Source organism: Schistocerca cancellata, chromosome 2 (assembly GCF_023864275.1).
Source record: "Schistocerca cancellata isolate TAMUIC-IGC-003103 chromosome 2, iqSchCanc2.1, whole genome shotgun sequence".
Taxonomy (NCBI): Eukaryota; Metazoa; Arthropoda; class Insecta; order Orthoptera; family Acrididae; genus Schistocerca; species Schistocerca cancellata.
The window spans coordinates 8,610,492-8,627,943 of NC_064627.1; the positions used below are offsets into that span (position 1 = coordinate 8,610,492).

The 17,452-nt window shown below is 36.6% G+C and overlaps 1 protein-coding gene across 1 annotated transcript in view; it reads left to right on the forward strand.

The window, feature by feature from the left end:
- Positions 1-17,452, forward strand: part of LOC126161297 (phospholipid-transporting ATPase ABCA3) — a 787,342-nt gene that overhangs the window by 183,101 nt on the left and 586,789 nt on the right. Inside the window, exon 5 of the mRNA XM_049917041.1 lies at positions 12,700-12,841. Coding sequence (XP_049772998.1) covers positions 12,700-12,841 — 142 coding nt within the window. The remainder of the gene's footprint in view (positions 1-12,699; positions 12,842-17,452) is intronic.

A 17,452-nucleotide genomic window follows, 5' to 3' on the forward strand; every position in this document is an offset into this window, starting at 1 on the left:
ATCACTCTAGATCATGTGAGACCACGTCTGTTCTTCAAAACAATAGATATTCAAATAAAGAGTACTTGATTTTTCACTTTTCTGCCAAAATTTAATTGTGTAATGTTTTCTTAACTTCAAAAATTCTTTTATAAAATATCGACAGTTAGGAATGTGTATTTGCAGTGAAAACCATAATTTTGCGGGTGATGTGCATTTATAAACTAGAAGACATACATTTTTCTTGATAAATGATGTTCAAACGGAACGAAAAAAAATTATGGACTAAGAGTTTCGAACCGCCGTCCGCTAGTATACACGATAAATCATTCTACGCCACTCATATAACTAAATCACCCTTCCTTATTTTTATTACATATTCCTTCTCGAAAAAGCGTTAAAGCTGATTTTTCTGTGTAATCTTGTGAAAACAACTTGTTTCTCGCCATTAACGGTGTCAGTGTGCGTGTTTCCTTACGAAGCAGGAAGCAGTGTCATCCATTATCACAGTACTTACGAATAGCGAGGCAGTCGGAGCACGAGTAGCATTTACGAAGCAAAAGTATGATTTAGAAAAATGTCGACGGCTGTTAATACATCAGAATGTCTTGAAGATTCTTTTACAGTGACATAGTAATAAGATACCGAATACATAAGTTGGACATAGTTCCAAGAACGGAAGAACACCAGTGTACAAGGGCAACGGCTGCTGACCAATCATCGCGTTTGTGTTTGTTTACATCAAGCTTATTATGAATAAACACTCTGGATTGTCGGCGCTTCTACTGTACAAAGTGGCAGGTCACAGGGCAGTGAGTGCCTTACATATCAATCCTTCATCTACATCTACATTTATACTCCGCAAGCCACCCAACGGTGTGTGGCGGAGGGCACTTTACGTGCCACTGTCATTATCTCCCTTTCCTGTTCCAGTCGCGTATGGTTCGCGGGAAGAACGACTGTCTGAAAGCCTCTGTGCGCGCTCTAATCTCTCTAATTTTACATTCGTGATCTCCTCGGGAGGTATAAGTAGGGGGAAGCAATATATTCGATACCTCATCCAGAAACGCACCCTCTCGAAACCTGGCGAGCAAGCTACACCGCGATGCAGAGCGCCTCTCTTGCAGAGTCTGCCACTTGAGTTTGTTAAACATCTCTGTAACGCTATCACGGTTACCAAATAACCCTGTGACGAAACGCGCCGCTCTTCTTTGGATCTTCTCTATCTCCTCCGTCAACCCGATCTGGTACGGATCCCACACTGATGAGCAATACTCAAGTATAGGTCGAACGAGTGTTTTGTAAGCCACCTCCTTTGTTGATGGACTACATTTTCTAAGGACTCTCCCAATGAATCTCAACCTGGTACCCGCCTTACCAACAATTAATTTTATATGATCATTCCACTTCAAATCGTTCCGCACGCATACTCCCAGATATTTTACAGAAGTAACTGCTACCAGTGTTTGTTCCGCTATCATATAATCATACAATAAAGGATCCTTCTTTCTATGTATTCGCAATACATTACATTTGTCTATGTTAAGGGTCAGTTGCCACTCCCTGCACCAAGTGCCTATCCGCTGCAGATCTTCCTGCAATTCGCTACAATTTTCTAATGCTGCAACTTCTCTGTATACTACAGCATCATCCGCGAAAAGCCGCATGGAACTTCCGACACTATCTACTAGGTCATTTATATATATTGTGAAAAGCAATGGTCCCATAACACTCCCCTGTGGCACGCCAGAGGTTACCTTAACGTCTGTAGATGTCTCTCCATTGAGAACAACATGCTGTGTTCTGTTTGCTAAAAACTCTTCAATCCAGCCACACAGCTGGTCTGATATTCCGTAGGCTCTTACTTTGTTTATCAGACGACAGTGCGGAACTGTATCGAACGCCTTCCGGAAGTCAAGGAAAATGGCATCTACCTGGGAGCCTGTATCTAATATTTTCTGGGTTTCATGAACAAATAATGCGAGTTGGGTTTCACACGATCGCTGTTTCCGGAATCCATGTTGATTCCTACATAGTAGATTCTGAGTTTCCAAAAACGACATGATACTCGAGCAAAAGACATGTTCTAAAATTCTACAACAGACCAATCCTTCATTGGTTTGCAAAAAGTGCGTAAATGGCCGGTTCCTATTTAGTGTATCTGTAGTACGTAGAGGAACAGAAAGGGAAAACAGCTATGGTCGGATATCGAGAAAGCGTACTTTCCAACCGGAGTAAAATTAAGTAAAACTGTGTTAAACACCATAAGTCTTAACATCAATCTGAGTAAATGAATTTGTATTTCAACAGATGGTTGCTCTGACATGACTTCTAGGATTGAGGTAGCGATCACTACAATAAAGAAAGAGTGATAATACTTAAGGAGCACCTTGTTTTAACTAGTCTTCAAACTTGTATATTTCTATTCACTCTGATGTGCAATTAATGTGAAACTCAATTGGGATCGTTAAAGAGATTGTCTCTCTTTTTGCAGCTTCACCAGAAAGAAATGCTGCACCCATATAGCATGTAGGATGGCAACTGTCTATACTGTCGTTTAAAAAAAAAGTCATTGAAAAAATCGTAACGCCATGTGAAAATTTCGGAACGATCACATTTTTCAAGTGACACCTTTACCGAAACAGCTATGATCCTTTTATCTGCAATCAGAAATGGCTGATGTTCTCAGCCAAACATTATCTCTCAGTAGATTTTCCAAGAAAGAAGCTACTGATGTTAGCAAAACAACTGAGAATTTGACTGATAGTTCTGACAATTCTGAAAACAAAGTGAGAAAATGTGGTTTCAGAATTCCTATTGTAGAGTCAAGCCAAACAGCTAGTGGATATTATAGGAAGCACCATTCAAACAGGCAGGATCACACACTGACAAGTTAAGAGGTCTAATATTGCTACATCAAGTATGGAATGTTATTGTAGGGTGAATGTTTTTATTCTTATTCTTGACCCAATAAACACTGATTTATAAAACAGATGCTCTAAAGATTTTCTCAGTCTTTACAATCTCAACACGCTACTACAAAAAATCTGCTCATCTTCAACGAGCTCCATGAAGTCAATGTTTATGGTTGTAGAAACTGTGCCTACAAAGTAACTGGAGAGTATTAAAGTGATTGCATTTCTAATCTGAAGGCAGAGATCAACCTGTGAGTGGCAAAATGGATAAGGAAATATGCAAACAAAACACTTCTGCCAAGCTGTGCAGTTGATTGTTTGCAATTTTGCACTCCATGAATTTTTCCTTCAGTTAGATCTTTAATCTTGGTCCTTCCTTGTCTTCCTGTGTCAGCCGCAACAGCAGAAAAATCTTTCTTGACACTGAAACTCATTAAGGCTTGGTTAAGAAAGCGTTGTGGGCAAAAATGCTTAACAGGACTTGCTTTGTTGTATATCCATGCAGATGTCATTATTAACAAAGAAAAAATCATGTAGAGGCATATTGAGAAGACTGGAAAGAACAGAAAGGATATATTATCTTAATTACAGAGACTATAGTGACAGTTATTCTTCTGTGATACAAAATGATGGTGTAAATAGCGTTCATTACACTTTACAATTTTCTGTAAAATGAAAAAGTGCAAATCAGATGCTAATGTGCATGAAGCACACCAAATATGTATTGTATGAGTGGAGAACTAAAATGAAAAATATGAGCAAGGTAAGTTTTGTAAGATCCTCTATACCAGATTTTAAGCACTCAGTGTATTAAGAATACACAATATTACAATTCAAAACTATAGTTTTACACACCTTTAAGTAAGTTTTGAGTTACTATAATGGTGTAATACTATTCTCACTGTTTACATGTACTTCTTTGGAAGTCTAGGCTCAAATACATTGTTTTACCAATATAATTAATACTATATTGCATTTTTAATTATAGCATGTTTGATTCAAAATGAGTATCATTGTAAATTGTACTGAAAATAAAAATTACAAAAATATATTTGAGAATCTATTTAAAAAATAAGTATATTTATTTGTGATGTAAAAAGGTAGCTGTCAACAAATTAAGAACTACAATTTTAAAAGCATTTTACTGTAATTTCAAATTATTTGCTCTTAACTGGTTTAGCAGGTCTCTGTATCAAAAGACTTAAAGAACTTGTAGTTAGGTGTCAACAGGTATATACATGAAGTTACCTAAGAAAAGGCTGTGAATGCAACGTATTTCCAGAAATTTAAAACTTTTTTATCTGAAATAAAACATATTTTTGTGCTTCTTTTTTACCTGTAAGAAAAAAAAATCATCCACACAACCCCAAAGACAACAGAGCAGTTACGTGCAAGAAGTATTGTGCAGCCAGCACAACAGCTCATGCCTCCAAGCTGCTGAGAGTAATAATATACAGAATTACAGCAAATGAAGTTGAGGAGCTGTTAGAGGATCAGTTTGGTTTTAGGAAAGGTACAGGCTTTAAAGGCAGTAGTGATGCTGCATTTGCTAATGAAAGCAAGACTGAAGACAAAACAAGACTATTTCAAAGAATTTTTTGATTTGAAAAAAAGCATTCTGCAATGTAGAATGGTGCAAGATGTTTGAAATTTTCAAGAAAGGAAGTGTTAGCTATAAGGGGAGTTGGTTTATTGATCCATTTTCATCTACAGCTGCACAATGTGCAAGAAATATTTGGATTTTTATGTTAATATTAACAATTTTACATATAATTATACCTTTCTATACACTAACACACATTAATATATCAATTAAAGATAAATACTTAAATAAATGTTGTTATGCTATATACAGAGAGGTAATATACAAATGTTCTTCTGTATGAGACTACAGTGGGTTAACATAGAAAAATTTATTTTTGTAGATATTCATTTACTGTGTAAAAGCACTGATCAACCAATTAAGAGTTCAATTTAGATTTGAAGTGATCAGTGCTCTATATGTGTTTAATGGTATCTGGTAAGGCATTGTATAGTCTGATACTAGGATAGATAAGACTGTTTTGAAATAACTCTATGTTGGCACTTTGAACATGTACATCCAATTTTTGTCTTGTATCATAGCTGTGTATTGTGTGATTTAGAGTGATGAGTGGTCTTTTTGTGTATAAGTTTTGCTTTAAATACATAATATTTTCCTATATATAGGAAGAGGCAGGATTATCCATTTTTGAAACAATGATCTACATGATTTGGGATAATCTAGTTTTGATAGCACCTCCAGAATTTCCTCAGAACATATCCCATACTGGAGGTGATATTGTGCGACTGCATAATATACACACTGAAGAGTGTTGTAGCTGGTACAATTTTTAATGTACAAAACACAGAACAAGAAGTACTTAATTTTTTGTTCATTTGCTCAATATTTGCTTTCCATCTCAAGTTGTCTTGTAGATGAAGTCCAAAAAATTTGGTACAGGCTATTTTCTTAATCATCTATCCATATGTCAGTTATCAAAGTAACATGTTAGCTATCAGTGACTTCTCTTATGTTTTTTACAAGGGTCTCTTCTGAGTTTCCTGTAATTAAGACGTTTGTATCATCAGCAAATTGAAATATTTTACTGCTGTCATTTCCTATGTTTAGGTCTTTTACATAGAGTAAGAACAGACGAGGACTCATTACTGATCCTTGTGGCACACCATATTTAACAGTCAGTAGCTTGGAATTATATTTCCTGATGACATTATCCCTTTTCTGATCTATTTCCACATACTGTTCCATGTTCTTAAGGTAAGAGCTGAGTAAGTTGTTAGCTGTTCCTCTGATGCCAAGATTTTCTAACTTGTGTAACAATTTGTCATGATTTATGGTGCCAGATGCCTTTGTCAAATCTAAAAATATGCCCATGGTAAGTTTTTTGTTTACTAATGCTAACATCGCCTCCAGTAGGAAGGAGTGAACTGCTGACTCGGTTGAACAGTTTGCTTTAAATAAATGTTGAGATTCTGTCAGAATGTCATTATCCTCTAAGAAGTCTGTTAGTCTCTTATTGAAGTGCCTTTCTATAGAAACAGTCAGAAGTGCCAATGGTCTACAGTTGGAAATATCATCTTTGTTTCCTTTCTTGTACCATGACTTTACTTTTGCTATTTTGAAACATGAAGGAAAACTTCCTGTAGCAAAAGATAGGCTACATAGATGAGTTATGACCTCAGTAATCAAGTCCCCACATTTCTTTATAATGAAATCAGGTAAATCATCCATCCTTGAGAGTGTTTCATTTTGCAACTTTTTATTGTAACCTGTACTTCTTCTACATTTTTTGGGTACAGGAACATTGGTTTGCTTGAGACTTTTTTCGCAGTTTCTGTATACTGTTTTTTATTAGTGGTCTGTTTTAGTAGTTTCTCTGTTTAATTCATAGTTATTAAACATATTACCTACTTCGATTGGGTTAATAATGTTTTCCAAGATGGCCTTCAATACAATATTATTAACTCTATTTTTGTCAGATTGGGTTTCTTTCTTTACAGCTTGCCAGGTTGCTTTTCTAAGTACTTGTCTTTGTCTCGTTCCTTTGTCTCCTTTGTTATTTTATCTAAGAGAGATTTGTATTTTTTGAAGTAACTATCAAACTCTGGAGTTGTGTTGTCACTTCTTGCAATATTGTGTAGATACCATTATCTAGCACAAGATTTCCTTACACCACTCTTAATCCACTTGTTGCATTTAGTGGTTTGGGTTGTTTTGGCTTTCAGTGGAAAAGTAAGACCAAAATAATATTTAAGTATATTCATGAACGCCCAAAACTTATCAGAAATATTTTCTGTGTTATACACTAGCTCTCATGATTCTTGTCAGAGTTATTCTGGAATGTTTGTACTGCAGCATTAATGAAAGTTCTACCAATGTGTGTAGATTTCCTCATATAATTCTAGGATGTGTTAGTGTTTCCACATCAGCTTATAGCCTATGATGATCAGCCAGTCCAGCTTTAATTACAACTGATTTATATTTTGTTTTGGAGCTAATTATTATTTGGTCTATAGTAGTACCAGAGTGATTCATTTCACATGCAGGGGAGTGGACTGGAATCTCAAAATTACTCAAATGAACAAAAAATTAAGTACTTCTTGTTCTGTGTGGCTAATAATATGTTCATCATATCAGATTTATAATTGCTTCACTTATTAAAGTCTACACTTATGTCTCCACATATAAGAACTGTTTTTCAATTTGTTACTACTTTATTTAGTAAAGTATCAATGAAGAAGGCAAAAAGGAATACAAACGTCTGAAAAATGAGATCGACAGGAAATGGCTAAGCAGGGATGGCTAGAGGACAAATGTAAGGATGCAGAGGCTTATCTCACTAGGGCTAAGATAGATACTGCCTACAGGAAAATTAAAGAGACCTTTGGAGAAAAGAGAGCCACTTATATGAATATCAAGAGCTCAGATGGAAACCCAGTTCTAAGCAAAGAAGGGAAAGCAGAAGGGTGGAAGGAGTATATAGAGGGTCTATACAAGGGCGATGTACTTGAGGACAATATTATGGAAATGGAAGAGGATGTAGATGAAAATGAAATGGGAGATACGATACTGCGTGAAGAGTTTGACAGAGCACTGAAAGACCTGAGTCGAAACAAGGCCCTGGCAGTAGACAACATTCCATTGGAACTACTGACCGCCTTGGGAGAGCCAGTCTTGACAAAACTCTACCATCTGGTGAGCAAGATGTATGAGACAGGCGAAATACCCTCAGACTTCAAGACAAATATAATAATTCCAATCCCAAAGAAAGCAGGTGTTGCCAGATGTGAAAATTACCGAACTATCAGTTTAATAAGTCACAGCTGCAAATACTAACGCAAATTCGTTACAGATGAATGGAAAAACTGGTAGAAGCCGACCTCGGGGAAGATCAGTTTGGATTCTGCAGAAATGTTGGAACATGTGAGGCAATACTGACCCTATGACTTATCTTAGAAAATAGATTAAGGAAAGGCAAACCTACATTTCTAGCATTTGTAGACTTAGAGAAAGCTTTCGACAATGTTGACTGGAATACTCTCTTTGAAATTCTAAAGGTGGCAGGGGTAAAATACAGGGAGCGAAAGGCTATTTACAATTTGTACAGAAACCAGATGGCAGTTATAAGAGTCGAGGGACATGAAAGGGAAGCAGCGGTAGGGAAGGGAGTGAGACAGGGTTGTAGCCTCTCCCTGATGTTATTCAATCTGTATATTGAGCAAGCAGTAAAGGAAACAAAAGAAAAATTCAGAGTAGGCATTAAAATCAATGGAGAAGAAATAGAAACTTTGAGGTTCGCCGATGACATTGTAATTCTGTCAGAGACAGCAAAGGACTTGGAAGAGCAGTTGAACGGAATGGACAGTGTCTTGAATGGAGGATATAAGATGAACATCAACAAAAGCAAAACGAGGATAATGGAATGTAGTCGAATTAAGTCGGGTGATGCTGAGGGAATTAGATTAGGAAATGAGACACTTAAAGTAGTAAAGGAGTTTTGCTATTTGGGGAGCAAAATAACTGATGATGGTCGAAGTAGAGAGGATATAAAATGTAGACTGGCAATGGCAAGGAAAGCGTTTCTGAAGAAGAGAAATTTGTTAACATCGAGTATAGATTTAAGTGTCAGGAAGTCGTTTCTGAAAGTATTTGTATGGAGCGTAGCCATGTATGGAAGTGAAACGTGGATGATAAATAGTTTGGACAAGAAGAGAATAGAAGCTTTCGAAATTGGTGCTACAGAAGAATGCTGAAGATTAGATGGGTAGATCACGTAACTAATGAGGAGGTATTGAATAGAATTGGGGAGAAGAGAAGTTTGTGGCACAACTTGACAAGAAGAAGGGACCGGTTTGTAGGACATGTTCTGAGGCATCAAGGGATCACAAATCTAACATTGGAGGGCAGCGTGGAGGGTAAAAGTCGTAGAGGGAACCAAGAGATGAATACACTAAGCAGATTGAGAAGGATGTAGGTTGCAGTAAGTACTGGGAGATGAAGAAGCTTGTACAGGATAGATTAGCATGGAGAGCTGCATCAAACCAGTCTCAGGACTGAAGACAACAACAACAACATCAAGCTGATTGTTGAATTTTCTTAAGTGGCTATCTAGAGATCTATATAAACATGCTGAACTTAATTTAATGCTGGATTTTCTATGCCTGATATTTCAAAATCTTTCTCAGTGTTTAAGGATTCAACATTGTTAAGTTACTGAATTTGACATCTTTTTTATGTTCCCTCCATGGGTAAATTGATTTTAACGCATATTCTTTCAGTCAGTGCTCGGTTAAGTGAAGCATATTACCATATGTGAGTTCACGTGATAGCAATATTTCCAGCTCTCTTACTTTATTCCTAAGTGACTGCGTATTCTGATGAAGAAGAGCGACCTGGTGAGATTTTAGGTTTGTTGTGATTGTACTTGGTTGACCACTTACCTTTATTCCTGAATTTAAATTATGTGGAAATCTTCCTTCTCATCTTGAAGCAAGAGTTGTTTTTCTCTGTTGGTCATAAGAAAATGTCCTGATGGTGAAAAGGGGGCGTTCTCTGTCTCTTTGGTCGTTCTTCTTGTGTTCTTGATGTTGATGTGGTTTCTGTTTTTCCTGCAAGGACTGCTGCTAAAAATGTTGATAGGTGCACTGTTTGTCCTAATTTGGTTTTGAGGCCTTTTTGGAATAAAAATCTTGCAGATGACATGGGCGCCTTACATTTCTTCTCACTGGAATTGCTGAATTTCCTCCTCTTGCTGTGGGATAATATTTAATTGTTGGACTTCGCTGATACATGTAAAATAGGTGTCCTTGGTGGTACTTTTGAGGCTGGATCTCTTGTTATCCTTAGTGGGTCTCCTGTAGGTACTGCTTCTGGTTTCCAGTGTTCATTTCTTCTTGTTGTATCTTGAATATCTTCGAGTGTGAAACTTGGTTGAGTTCCTATTTTTGGCCTACATGCGTCTGCTGGTTTAGTCTATGGAAGTTTTGTTTTACTGTGTTTTCTTTGAGTGATGAAGGTGTAGTACAGTTCTTTCTTACGGCTTCTCGTTTATCTTTCATCACTGCTGAGCTGGATAAGTCCGTTTTTACTGTTGATTTTTTTTGTGTCGTCATTGTCATATTTGCTGAAAGGTGTGTATGTTAGAGCTAGTATTTGCATATTGGCACCTACTGCTAGCTGCAAATGTCTACATAATTTCTCTTTGCCTTGCACTTGCAAATGGAGTTCGTGCTTTGTATAATCGCTTCTGCTGCGGAATGTATTGACGTTCATTACCATTCATTACATGCTCGTAATTTTTTGCAGTGCTCATTGAGAATTCGTTTCAGCATAGATTCTGTTGTTCAGTTTCGGCACAGTGTATCTGTATGGAATCGTGCACAAGATTACTTTTGTGCGGACTGTCTTTTGAAGAGAACCTGTTAAGGAGCATTTGAAATCCTCAAATTTCTTTAAGAGGTCGTTTGCCCCACCGAGAATGATGACTGTCATTTTTTGTATATTCTTTCGTCTTCCTGTCTATGTTACAAACCACATCCTTTAAGTAAGCATTAGGTTCTATAACAAAAGAGATGTAGTGTTTTTGATTTTGAAAACCGATCATAATTTTTGCACAGTGACGACCATGACTGTCAGAAAGAATTAATGTGTTCTGACTCTTTGTTTTGACTGTGTATCATTTTTTGGGGCACTTGTCGATCGCTTTTTTTACAGTTTTCATTTGTATCAACACTGTTGGTTTTATCAGGGCACTTCATAATACAAGCAGTTGAGTCCTTCGCTGTAGTATTTTTTCTTCTGATCCCTTCCAAGAACTTTTCAAATCACCCTTGTACATTTATATTTAAGAGCAAACACACTCGCAATTTACTCTCTCCACCATGTTGGGTTTTCTAACATGAGTACATGGATAACATAAATTATGTAAGTAAACAAGAAATTGAAGCAATAAGGCCTTACCAATAAATAACTAAAGACTGCAGAGGTGTTAGCATGAAAAGTCAGTGCTTCTAATTAACAAATTGGTGATCTAAATAAAAACAATAATAGAAAACATCTTTATTTTGAGAATCAGCTTAAAAGATATTATCAAGCGGTGTATTTTCATTTGTTATTTATTTTTATGTCTTCCTCTGCAATTAATAGTCTTTGTAATTACGTTTATATTATCTCTCCACTTGTTAACATCTCACAGTTTTCCAGTTTCAGAATTTGAGGCCTTATTTGTAACTTTCTCATATGTAGTCGGATAAAGCACAAGATTTGTAATATCACTGAATATTAGGAGCGAGATGCAAACTGTAGTTAATTACATAACTAAAATAATACGAGACATTATTGTAGTTAAAGTTCAGAGTGATTTTCTTAAGGAAATTTGAAGATATCATTATCAAAGATGGTTATTCAAATAATGTATTTTATATCTTATTCGACTGTAATATCAGTTCCTTTACGTTTTGTAAATTTTAATTGTAACATCAAAATTGTACAAAATTAATAATGCTTTATTTTGCAAACTATTGTTAAAATTCTATATAAATCGATGCAGCGAGGCTGCGAGTTGGTTGTTGAGTTGTTATTTTGTAAGTCAGTTTTGAAGTTATGATTCTTCAGTTTCTCCCAGGGTATTTGTTGCTCGAACAGTCCACGGGTATACTGCCAGTTCATAGAGTCCAACGGGCACAATATTTCGGCGATCAGACATGTCGCCATCGTCAGGTGCGCTAACGAACTGAGCTCCCGAGGACGGGCGGACGATTTAAATCCGCTCCCACCGCGGGCCGCTCTCTTCGCCGTCCGCGCCCGCCCGCCGCCGGTCGCGAAGACGTGTGCGTCGGAATCTGTCGTAGCGTCGATGTGCTTGCTTGCTACGTCCGCCGTGGTTGCCAGCGGATTTAAATCGGCCGCCCGCCCTCAGGAGCTCAGTTCCTCAGCGCACCTGACGATGGCGACATGTCTGATCGCCGAAATATTGTGCCCATTAGACACCATCTTAGTCACAAGATTGATAACCTTAAAAAGAATTTAAAAAAGGGGTAGTGAAACTTCATATACTCGGATTACAATTTCACAATATTTTTACTAGCACCATGATTGTATGCCATTATAGTAGTGATACAACTTTGCCTACGTAGTAGGTTGATTAAGTTGTGACATCGAGGTCCACTTTCTGAACAAGTCCAGTGTATAAAATGTGGAGGTACACGCAGTATTGAGGCAACAAAGAAGTTGAGGCACGTCAGAGCTATGAAATTTTTTATCTGCTTCAGTTCTGCGAGCAATTCGGATCACATTGAGCATGTGAGAATGTGGGTCAGTGAGCCAGTAGTGCACTGTTGAGGAACAGAACCATAAGCCAGCCTTAATGGCTGAAAGGTTTATTTGTGACAGTCTTTTTGTTGTGCCTAACTGCGACTCAAAATATGCGAGGAAGCATTTTGACAGCTCTCACACCAGGATGATTACTAGTGTGCTGTCACTTGTTGTGTATCAACAATGAAAACATACTATTCTCATTATTTACTAAAGCAGTTTCACTAAAGCATGTTTCTTCATTATTTCTTGCATATATGTCATAACAGCAGATTCTTTGGAGAGTCATTAATAAATGTGCAGTGTGGTTACAGTCAACTTTGGTCGCCGGTGACTGTTATTTAGCTTAGAAATAAAAACAATAATCTATGACATTTATTTACAGTTAAACTAACATAATATGAAAATATTAAAAGTGTCAAAAATACTACAATTTTTATTTATTTACTTTAGATGACAATACGATTTCCTGCTGAACTACGGCAACCACTTGGACTGTCTAGCCCACAGTCAAACTGGCAAACCAATAAATTATTTCCAACTTTTGAGACATATGGTCCAAGGGACAGGACTAGATCCTGTGGGGGAACACCATGTAAGTGTTATTGTTATTATTTTTATTATTATTATTATTATTATTAGTCGTAAAGCTCCCAACATGGAAGACGCTAAGTAAAGATGGTTCACTTCTGGGGCTTCTTATTCTTCTTGTTTGCCCACCAGGTCTTCATTCTTTGCGAGAATTCAGCTTTTCTTTCTTCGCTCCATTTTGTTCCAGTTCTCGGCGCTTTTGTCTCTGGTTTGACCTCCCATTTGTCAACTTTAAGTTTGAAATTGTTTCTTTTGTTCATGTCTTCAGTAGTAATGTTGGCTAATTCCAGATCTTTCTTTACATTTTTGATCCATTCTCCTCCATTAACAAGGGATGCTACGTATCTTACTATTCTTTTTGTAAGTCTGTGATCGGGAAGTCTCATTATGTGGCCATAGAATTTTAGACGCCTCTTCCTCATGTCTATCTCTATGTTAGAATATTCTTCAATTTTAGAATTTTTCTGTAATCTATACCCCTCTTTGGTCCATCTTGGTCCCAGAATTTTCCTAATGATTTTCCTTTCCTCTTTCTTCAGGTTTTCCATATCTGTTTTTCTTTTAAGTGTCAAGGTTTCGCTGGCATATAGCATTATTGGTTTAATTACCAACTTATAATGTTTAATTTTTGTATTTATAGATAGACATTTTTTATTGTAAATGTTTTGGACCAGCCCTAGACCCCTACGAGCTTTTAATATTCTTTCTTGTTGTGAGTATTTTTCAGAAATTATCTCTCCTAAATATTTAAAGTATGGTACCCTCTTAATTTCTCCATATTTGGTTTGTAACTTAGAAATTTCTAGATTTGTTGTTGTAAACACCGTTTTCTCAAAAGATATTTGTAGGCCAACTTTTCCTGCACACTCTTTTAAGGTTTCTATCTGTTTGACTGCCATTTCACTAGAATCTGCCATTATTGCAAGATCGTCTGCGTAGGCTAAGTAGGGGATTTGTAGGTCATCTTTTTTGGTTCCCAGTGATATTGGTTTCCAGTACTTTTCTTTTTTGAGTTCTTTTTCCCATTCTGCCATGACTCTATCCAGAACTAAGTTAAATAACAGAGGTGATAATCCATCACCTTGTCTAACCCAAGTTTTTATCTCAAATGATTTTGAAAGTTTTCCCATGAATTTCACTTTGCATTTTGTATTTGTTAATGTCTGCTCTATGATGTTCCGTGTCTTCTTATCCAGTCCTTGTTCTTCAAGAATTTTAAATAGTGTGGGTCTGTGAATTGAATCATATGCCTTTTTAAAGTCGACAAAGACATATACTGTAGGCTTCCTTCGCATTTGTCTCATCCTTGTAATCAATTTCAAGTTTAAAATTTGTTCTGGACATGATCTACTAAAAAATGTCAGATTTCCTTTGGTTATAAGCAGTCTGCACCAGGTAACATACAATAGAAAACATAGTTTTTCACTGCATTACTACACACACTATGAACCGCCACTGGTGACTCCAGTACAAAAAACAAGCTGGTCTGCCCTTTGTAATTCCTTCAGTCTATTTGGAAAACTGACTCCAGGTCCATAAACATGCTACTATGATGCCCCATACACATCTCCATGTACTTTTTTCAGTCCATCAGGGACACTGCATCAACATCCCTAATCCCCCCATATGAAGAGTGGAATGTTGAGTTCAGGAGAATACCAGTAACATTACTATCATGCATTATGGATCTCAGCACATAATTTTCTTGTAAACGGATTACATTCTGACAGTGAACTGAAATCAGACTTTGTGTTGTAGTTGCACCCTTTCATTATTAACCCCCACTCTGAGTCTTGTAGTAATCTTTAAGTGTACAGTATGCATTAGTTATGTAGTATATTTTTGTTGTCTTTTTAAATCAAATAGTAATCTTTTGAGCAATGGAAAACCCAGGATGGAATGTAACAATATTATGAAAAGTATAGTTGCTACTCACCATATAGTGAAGATGCTGAGTCGCAGATAGGCTCAACAAAAAGGCTTCCGACGCCAGAGACTGTGGCTGCACATGCGTATGCGTGTGTGAGTGTTTGTTGTTGTGGTCTTCAGTCCAGAGACTGGTTTGATGCAGCTCTCGATGCTACTCTATCCTGTGCAAGCTTCTTCATCTCCCAGTAGCTACTGCAACCTACATGCTTCTGAATCTGTTTACTGTATTCCTCTCTTGGTCTCCCTCTAGATTTTTACCTTCCACGCTGCCCTATAATACTGTGAATGTGTGTGTGTGTGTGTGTTGTCTATTTTGACAAAGGCCTTGTTGGCCGAAAGGTCCCTTTCTCACAGTCTTTTTGTTGTGCCTGTCTGTGACTCAACATCTCCGCTATGTGGTGAGTAGCAACTAGCCTTTTCATAATGTTGTTAAGGCAATTATTTTTGACAGAAAACGCAGTATGGAGTATTTATTTGTTTTTTGTTGGTAAATGGAAGTTCAAACTAGCTCTTGTTCTATGATTATGTATAGAACTATAAGTAAAATACTTAGTCTACTAATCGTTTCCCTGGTATGTACAACAAACTGGGTAGATGTACTCACCCAGTGCAGTAAGAATACCCAGTTTTTTAAATGAACCCAATCACTAGTTTTAGTTATTACTGTGACATAAAGAGCAGTAAATTTTTCCCAAATACTTGCTTTCTCCTAAGATGTGCAGTAATAAGGTAGTTTACTAATAGGCCTAATTTCCACACTTACCCATGGGAGTAAATAAACACAAATTTTAATTGGTTTGTCAGTATACTCTACAGGGGTAGAGTATACTGCAAATTAATGTATAATTTTATTATTTGCACAACTCTAAAGGCTTTTATTAATGATGGGATTTATGCAACATAATACATGAGTGTACAGGTGAATGGCTTAAATAACTAAAGCTGATGCATCAAATTGGTGCACTGACTATGTAATTTTGGCAACAATGGAGAAGATACCATTAATACCAGTGGAATAAAACTGAGAGTTTGTCGCCTTTATTGAACTGAAAGTACTGGTAACCAGTACATTTTTAAGCCGAAATACATATACAAATACACATGGTCTTCACAAGACCTTTGATCTCTTATTGATTAAACAATAGTAAATACAAATCTAATCTTAACGGTGATAGACACAGAAGTATATAGGGTGAGAAACTTGAGTACAAACCACTATCTTGTTAAATAAAATATCCAGCTGTGGTAAAGATGTAAGAAACAGAACAAGAGGAAAACTGAAAGAAATCCAAGCAAAACTTTTAAGGACTCCAAGCAAAGATCTAACTGAAGAATGGACAGACATTAAAAATGCCACAACACAGGTGACTAAAGATATACTAGGTGAAAAACGCAAAACAGATAGTAAAAGGGGGCTTAAGATTGGAATGAAGTGACAGAAGAAGCCATAGAAAAGAAAAATAAAGCATATAGGGTGTTCTTACAGGAACAGACCGAGCAAGCTAAAGAGAAATACATAGAAATCAGGAATGGAACAAAAATATAGAAAGACAGGCTCACCGATCCTCATGGGATGCATTTATAAGAAGAATTGAACGTGACATACACAATGGGCAGGAAATAGCATATTATCTTATCAGACAGCTAAAAAGAACAACCAAAGATACCACAACTACAAATATCATTCCTTTAGAAGACTGAATAAGTCACTGCATGAAATTACGATATAGTGCAGGTGTGGAAGAGCCAATGGAAATGAAAGCACAGGTACGGACAGATTTAACAGATTTGAAAGAATTGAAACAAGCATTCAAGAAAACAAAAAACAGGAAAGCACCTAGATTAGATAGAATAAATTTAGAGCTGATAATTTACAGTAGGACATTTCTAGAATTCAGAATGCTCCATCTATATATCTGTAATTATTTGTGTACTTCTGTTTCGATAAATTTTGTGCAACTCCATTCCTCTGGTATTTCACCTGTATGCCATATAGAAGGAAAATAACTTTTGAAGAAGAGAAAGACATAAAAAGTAAATTAACACCTATCAAGACATACATGGCACAACAACAAGAACACTGTAGGGTAAAACTAGAAGAGGAACTCAAATGAAATTTTATAACAAAGTTCTAAGACAACTTGAAACATCAGAAATAAAGATCCTTAGATCAGTGAAAGGCTGTAAAAGAAACTCCAGAAAAGACATGATGAAATAAGGAAAGCCATTAACTGAAAAAGTAATACAATGAAAGTAGGATTGGAAAGAGTATGTTTTGTGTGTCAGTTCACAGAATACCATGACAAGAAATGAAATACAATTCTATTGGAAGAAGGGGAGTGGGAAGGCTGAGGAAGAGATGTTGAGACTGGAACATGCCGTATGGCCTAATCCGAGATTGGCAGAAGAAAAGGAAGAAATTGATGTGTAATACTCAAATGTGGTAGAAGCCGTACAAATATGTTGTTGTTGACTATCTCAAAGAGAAAGCGACATTTATTAACAAAACACACATTGAGACTGCACATTTTAACCAACACCTGATGGAAAGGGGTTTCAACAGTGTGGATTGAGTGTCACCCAAATGATAGACATGTTAATACTTAATACTTCCATCAAGTGAAATGTGCATTCACTCATTCACACTGTTAGTGTGTATGTGTAACCTCCACACATTACTATATCA